This window comes from Egretta garzetta, unplaced genomic scaffold, assembly GCF_000687185.1.
Source record: "Egretta garzetta isolate BGI_Z169 unplaced genomic scaffold, ASM68718v1 scaffold107, whole genome shotgun sequence".
Lineage (NCBI taxonomy): Eukaryota > Metazoa > Chordata > Aves > Pelecaniformes > Ardeidae > Egretta > Egretta garzetta.
In genome coordinates, this window is record NW_009260399.1 from 1736101 (window position 1) to 1743600 (window position 7500).

Below are 7500 nucleotides of genomic sequence, written 5' to 3' on the forward strand. Positions count from 1 at the left end.
CCCCCCCCTTGTGCTTTATTTTTTTCACCCTTTCTCCTTTTCAGGTCTTGGCATGGTGACACCAGTGAATGATTTGAGAGGATCAGATTCCATTGCTTATGAAAAAGGGGAGAAGTTGTTACGATGTAAATTGGCGGCTTTCTACAGATTAGCAGATCTCTTTGGCTGGTCTCAGCTTATTTACAATCATATAACAGTGAGTATTGAATCAACAGATAAGTGAATCACCCTTTCTCCTTTTCAGGTCTTGGCATGGTGACACCAGTGAATGATTTGAGAGGATCAGATTCCATTGCTTATGAAAAAGGGGAGAAGTTGTTACGATGTAAATTGGCGGCTTTCTACAGATTAGCAGATCTCTTTGGCTGGTCTCAGCTTATTTACAATCATATAACAGTGAGTATTGAATCAACAGATAAGTGAACCAATTGTTTTAACATACAAGAGAATCGCTTCCCTCCCCCAGCTGTCATTTTCTCTTTGTGTGGAAGAGGAGCAAAGTGGTATTGAAAGCAGTATAATAGTGAAGAGATTTGTCACTGCATCTCAAGAATAAGAACTGGAACAGATTGGATGTCAGCTACCATAGCCTGAATAGTCTCTTAAGAGAGTGTACATGAAAGATCTTATGATGAAATTAAGATTCCTGAAAGACTCAGTCCTTTAGTATCTTAAATGCTTTGAATAATTGTGTGTATTATTCTGCAAGGTCATGTCTTAGTTTTCTTGCGAAGTACTAAAATACCTTCTTATTCAGTTGAATTTTATAATTCAAGGTACCAACCTTTTTGAAAAAGAAGCCATAGTATTTCTGAACACGAGCAAAGTATTTAGCTTAATGCAGTGTGCCAATAATTTTCCTTGTGACTGAGTAATCGCTGGCATCCATAAAAATAATGACAAGGAGGTCAAATCAAGGAGGGTTTATATGCCAGAAGAATGATCAACATGAGTCTCATGAGTAAAGTCACAGCTGTGGTGTGCAACCCAGTCAATTGTTTTCCTAACAGAGCTGAATTGTTTTTTTTCTACATAGTAGAGGTTGTCCTTTATGTATTTTCAGTTCTTCTAGTTGCAGACTTAATCAGATATGGCAATTTTTTTATTACTGCTTTTTGAGATTTCAAGGTGTATTACTTGTGAACCAATGAAGATAAATTACACAGGTAGACATAGGATCAAGGCAATGTTGGTTAGACAGTTTGGTCCCTTTAGTAAGGGAACATATCCAACATAATGGTTCTTATAAACAACTCTGTGCTGCCCCCTGTTTTTTCATATGTGACAGGAGAATTGATTCTGTAAAAGGGGCATTAATGCAGTAAAAAGACTACTAGGCAAGCAGATTTGGAGATGGCTTTCTAGTGTAATGTTCAGCCCTGGGAACCTTCATGCATTTAGATAAAAAGGTAAATGTAACGAAGAGTGGCCTACCTAGGGAAGTGGTTAAGGCAAGGGCATGTGGTTTGGGGTGGAATGCCTCAAGTTTGCTTTCTTTCGGTGGGGGTGGAGCACAGGAAGATTAGATAATGGTGATACCAGTTCAGGTGGAAGACAGTCAAAGCACTTGGAATATGAGATTCTGAAAGTATTTTAGGCAATTTTGAAGGTTAAAGTGGTACTGGAAAGTTCTTGGTTAATGGTTTATCACCAGCAATCACAAGTCATAGTTCATCCATCTTTTACAAGCTCCTCCAGTGAATAGCATTGTGAAAGGTGACTAATAGGTATCATTTACCTTCAGAAGCAGATATAGAACAAGGTGGTTATATTTACAAAATAGTCTTCTCTTTGTTCCATATACCCACACATTTAGTAGTAGTGTGGTAGTAAGGCACTCCTTTGGAATGTGGTAAATGCCTAATGCTTCATGCAGAGCTGGAGTTTGACTTGAGGTTTTCATTTTTTTTGTGAGTGGATGCTGTAATTGCTAGATGACTGCGTTCAAGTTAAAAGCTGCCAGTGCCCTTCTTAAGAGAAAAAATAAAACAGGCTTCTGTGAGGGGCATAAGCCTGTGGGTTTAAGGAGAAAGGAATTGTGAGGATATGAGGGCATATGCCAATCTGGGCATATCAGGGAATTGGGTCGAGTGTCTTTGTTTTTCTGGATCCTTATCAATCACTGCTGTGTGTGGAATTGTTCAGACTGGTATAGTCCTGACGCAGAAGCAGAATTACAGAGCATCAAGAGCTTTCATGTCAAGTACAATAACGTCGAGTAAACTTGGGTGCCTCCACGGTTAGGCAGAATTTAAGATTACAGGTTTACGGAAGGTACGCATCATTCACCAAGTCTTGGTTTGCTTCGAGGGCATGAGCTGTTTGATCTAATCCTGAAGCAAGGTGGTTTGTGAGTCTTGCTGCTTGTTTATCTCATGTTTGAGCTTTCTTACTAGCTTTTGGGGCATTTTGAATAATACCTGTTCTTTGTCTTGCATAAGTAAGTAAAAGATACTTTAGATCGTTTACAGTTCTGTAATGGGGAACTATTTTGGTGATTCATAAGTAGAGGTTAACTTGAACTAACTGGTACAGTTTAAGGTTCTTAGGCTATAGCATGTTACCAGCTGGTTGTAGAAAACCCTAGATTTGTACTAAAACTTTTGGATGACCGATCAACTACTTATTTTAGAAACTGTTTTCCCCATGGTAGAACTGTATCGAAGTATATATGTATTTAATGTTGCAAGTAGTAGAAGACACGAGGGAGCAGAAAGTAGCTGCATCTCGGGGAAATGGAAAACTCATAAAGAAGTAAATAAAACTTTAAAAAGAACCACAAAACTGGGTAGACTAACAGCAAAATAGGGAGTAGTCTCACATATCCAGTAATGTGTTTGAAGCCTTTTAATTCTCCATTGAGAGATGCCAAAACTACCTAGCTGTCCTGTACTTTTCATTATACAGACTTTAAACAGGTGCATCCCAAGATGTGAATGGTTTGAAGTCAGAATTATTTTTTTGTATTATAAACAACTCATTATGTGAATTAGACAAAAGAGCAAAAATATAAGTGGGGATCAGGATACTTGGCAGAAAACCTAGAAGTGTGCTGCATTGCTCACAGATGTCTCACAGGGCACCAGTATCAGTGATGAAACCCTTTTCAGCATCGAGGTGTTGTAGATCTATGGGCCAAATTTTTGCATATTCTCACACACTTCAATTTCATACCTTCTGTTTTACTAGGGTAGAAATACAGTTGGAATACAAACTCATTCTTCTAAAAAAAAAAAAAAAACCAAAACCAAAAAAAACCCCCAAAAAAACCCAAAACCCACAAAACAAAACTTTTTTTTTTCTCTCCACTTATCTCAGTATCCTTCCTTTTATCCACAGTAGTCTACTTGTCATTACCACAGGATCTAAGGATTTACTGCCCTCCACCAGTCTTAAGGACTCTGTCATGTATCTACCATCTGGTTTTGTTCAGCATGAGTTAATAAACTGTGCTGTATGTTGATTATCTGTTGTAACATACGTGACAGTCATATTGCATGTGTTGTAGGCATACTTGCCCATTCCATACTCAGGAAGTGAAAGTAACTTTCATGGTTTTGGGCTGCCTTGTATGCTTTAATAAAATATTATTAATAACTTTTACTCTTGTTTTATCCTTAGGCCAGAGTAAATTCTGAGCAGGAGCACTTCCTCATTGTACCTTTTGGACTCCTCTATAGTGAAGTTACTGCATCTAGTCTGGTAAGCAATTACTGTTTTTCACAGCTGTAAAATATGAATAGCTGAATCTGATCTGTCAGTATATCTGTCACTGTTTAAATTCTGTCCTAGAGAATATTTTACTGTGTGTTACAGCGTAGAGTAGTTTTATTGAACGTGGCTGATTTTGGTACAGCTGAGGTATCTCTGAGAGGTTTGTTCGTACATGTTCACCACCAGGTGTCCTCCAGTTGATCTAGCTGTAAAGAGGAGCCAGGTCATTTGGACCTGTCATGTCCTTGAAAGCTGTTGGCTGTTGAGTCAGGCTTGTCAAGGGAAACAGCATGTTTCAGACATAAATGATGCAAGCCAATTACAATTTCAAGACATTGTGTTAGATGCTGTTGTTTAAAGATGTAAGTAGCTGAGGGTGTTTTTGAGATCTAATGGTTGCAGTTGAGGACACAAGTCCCTTAACTGTTAGCTAGTGGGAAGCATTTTGTGAGCATTTATCTTCAGTCCAGTCTACGCTGCTGCTGAAGGCAACTTGAGTTAATGTAATGGTTGACTCCCTTGCACTGAAACAAAACAAACTTTCACACTATTCTTTCCACCTGGCTACTATAAGGTAAGTAACCTGTAGCAGAGAGGTGCAGAGTAGTAACATAGCAAACTTGTGCTGCTCTTGACACCCTAATGTCCCAGTACTCCCCCTCAGGTATCTGTAAAGTTGGCTCTTTCATACATATCTGCACCTTAACCATCTGTAAATTTTTAATTGAGAAAGCTATAGGAAAGGAAATAGAGAAAACTGAGACCTGCCCTTTCTTGTTCCTACAAGATCTTTAGAAGAGGGGAAGGGACACTCTGGGGGGGTATTTTGTGTGTTTTGGCTTTGTTGGTGGTGTGTTTGGGTTTTTTTTTTTTTTAAGGTGTTCTGCTTTTATCTCTATATCAGGGATGTAAGTACCTTGAGAACGAAAGTTCTATTTAGGTAGCTAAATTCACACACACATGCAGTAGAGAGCATTTTTACACAGAAAATAGCTAGCAGCAGGATTTCATAAGAAAATAGGCTAGAGTGAAAAGGCACGTAGCTTAGCCAGGTGAGCGTGCTGACCAGCAGCCTGCTTACCACTGGCCCATTTATCGCCACATTCTCTCCATCTCTCCCATGCTTGTTCCCCCCTTTTCCACTTTGAAACTCCATTTTCTCGGATCTTGTTCTCTCCAAAATAAAAAACCCATGCATGATTACTTTTTCCCTTTTATTCCATTTTTGCTACGTCCATATCCAAATTTATTTATAATATTATTACCTGGGCAATTTCAGCTTTACATGGTATCAGTGGTATGGTTACCTAGGTGCTGGCCTTTCAAGAACTTACTCCCCATAAGGTCCCAATACTCCTCTTCAGGTATCTGTAAAGTTTGCAAGTTTCTTACATAACTACACTGTAACTCTGTGAAATGCAGCCATTTGTCACGGCGCTGTCTATAGCTTTTGTCAGCTGCTTGCACTGTTACCTGTTACATCTCGTGTCATATCCAGTAGTTCCTGAGGTCCTCTTCAGTTAGCTTTATCTCAAGCCGGGACCCTGGTGACCTACCTACAGCCTTATAGTGCGCATTTTGACAGTTACTAAAATGGAACACTGAAGGAAATATGGTTTTAGAGCTTCAGTGGTAGATGTTGAACTAAATCAGATTTTTGGCAGACTTGATTGATTTGTGAAACTAATTCTTTTTGTTCCCAGGTTAAAATCAATATTCAGGGAGATGTCGTGGATCGTGGAAGCACTAACTTGGGAGTAAACCAAGCTGGCTTTACTTTGCACTCTGCAATTTATGCAGCTCGACCTGATGTTAAATGCATTGTTCATATTCATACACCAGCAGGAGCAGCGGTAAGCACACTTTTTAATTTGTCATCGGTCCTGTTCCCCCCACCCCACCCAACTGGAAAATAGGTGAGTCCCCCTTAATCATAGATTCCCTTCCCTTTTGAAGATCACAAAGCCTTTAAGTCTGCCTTCATTATGTGGTTCTGTTTGAATCAATCGGTTCTTCCTTATTTGGTTGTTACATGAGTGGCCAGACAGTAAACTGAGCTTTGTAATTGGAAAATACATGTTTCATATTTGTGTGTCTTTTACCACAAAAGACCATATCTTTTTTGAACAGTGAGTCATAAGAGCTTTAGCATATTTTGTTGGTTTTGTAAAGCACAATTTATCAAGGTTTCTTAAAAATTTGAAACTTTTCCAATGCCTCTTATTAAGAGCAACTGGTTACAAGTCAGTTTTACCTCTTTGGAATTTTTTGAGAGTCATCTGGTGACTCTATTCAAAGTTCACATTCTGTTTTTTTTTTTTGGTGTTTTTTTTTTTTTTTTAATTACTCTCTTTAACTGACAGCAGTGATACAACCATTTTAAGGATAAATGATCAGATTCCTAAAATTACGAATCATGGAGTAGTCTTTAAAAACATTCTTTAACTTTACCCACAGTGCTCTGGAATTACCTGTGGCAGAGTTTGTCACTAAATTTCCTCTTTTTGGAGGGGGAAAAAAAAAAATCACTGAGTGGGGTAAAAGGAATGAAAGATGCACTTGATTTGGGGGCTTGTTTGGTTTTTTTTCTCAGTCTTTTCATATTGGTGTTGATTTCATAAAAGCAGCCATACTGCGTCAAACCCAGGATCAATGTGACTGTTGTATCCAATCCAAAAGTTGTGAAAAATAGAGGCTTTTAGAGGTGGAGTGTAAGACCACTTTGTATATGCCTGTATACAGACACAAACATGTAATACATAAAAATATATTTTATTATAATTTTTATTACGTTTTCATTTTTTCTGTTTTTTCTGTTGCAAGAGATTAAGTTAGTTGTTAATATTTCTCAGGTTTCTGCAATGAAGTGTGGTCTCTTGCCAATTTCACCTGAAGCACTTTCTCTAGGGGAAGTAGCTTATCATGACTACCATGGTATTTTAGTGGATGATGAAGAAAAGGTGGTTATTCAGAAAAATTTGGGTCCTAAAAGCAAGGTCAGTATTTACATGTGGAATTAAAGAGAAGTGGGGGGGTGGGGGAGGCATTTTTTTTTTAATCAAGAGCAAGAAAGCTCTTTCCTTGCTGCTGTTAACTTTCTTTGCAATGTCTCTCTAGGTCCTTATTCTCAGAAACCATGGCTTAGTATCAGTTGGAGAGACTGTTGAGGAGGCTTTCTACTATATTCATAACCTAGTGCTTGCCTGTGAGATTCAAGTAAGAATTTTAGTATGTTATACAAAAATGCAGTCTGCTATATTAGCCTTTAAACAGATTAATAGTTGCACACTACTGGTTAAACTCTTGATCTAAACTAACATGGTGATCTGTGAAATCATTATATTATGCAAGGACATGCAAAACATTGGTTAAACTGGCAATGCTCAAATGCTGTACTGGAACCATTGATTTGATACATACTGCCTATGAAAATAGAGATATTTAACAAGCCTTAAGACAACTTTTATACAAGTACATCAATTTCTTTAGCTTTAAAACTAAGTAGATGTCTTCTGTTTTTGTGATGTCAATCTTTCTTGTTACTTCCGGGTTTTTCCTCCCCCTCAAGAAACTAAAAGGTGACTTTATTGCTTTTAAGGTACGTACCCTGGCCAGTGCAGGTGGACCTGACAATTTAGTGCTTTTAGATCCTGGAAAGTACAAAGCCAAGTCTCGTTCCCCTGAGTCTCCAGCAGGTGAGGGTACTGTGTCCCATCCAAAATGGCAGATTGGCGAACAGGAATTTGAAGCTCTTATGCGAATGCTTGATAATCTGGTAAGGCATGC

General features: G+C 38.3%; 1 protein-coding gene across 15 annotated transcripts in view; it reads left to right on the plus strand.

Annotated features, from left to right (window-relative positions):
* The window catches only part of ADD1 (adducin 1), a 42704-nt gene that overhangs the window by 13643 nt on the left and 21561 nt on the right, over positions 1-7500 (plus strand). For 14 of the 15 annotated variants that reach the window (XM_035898680.1, XM_035898681.1, XM_035898676.1 and 11 more), the window contains exons 4-9: positions 45-196; positions 3622-3702; positions 5418-5567; positions 6567-6710; positions 6832-6930; positions 7313-7489. In XM_035898680.1, coding sequence (XP_035754573.1) covers positions 45-196; positions 3622-3702; positions 5418-5567; positions 6567-6710; positions 6832-6930; positions 7313-7489 — 803 coding nt within the window. Of the gene's footprint in view, positions 1-44; positions 197-250; positions 397-3621; positions 3703-5417; positions 5568-6566; positions 6711-6831; positions 6931-7312; positions 7490-7500 lie in introns of those variants that run through there. The other variant, XM_035898682.1, reaches the window with a different exon arrangement.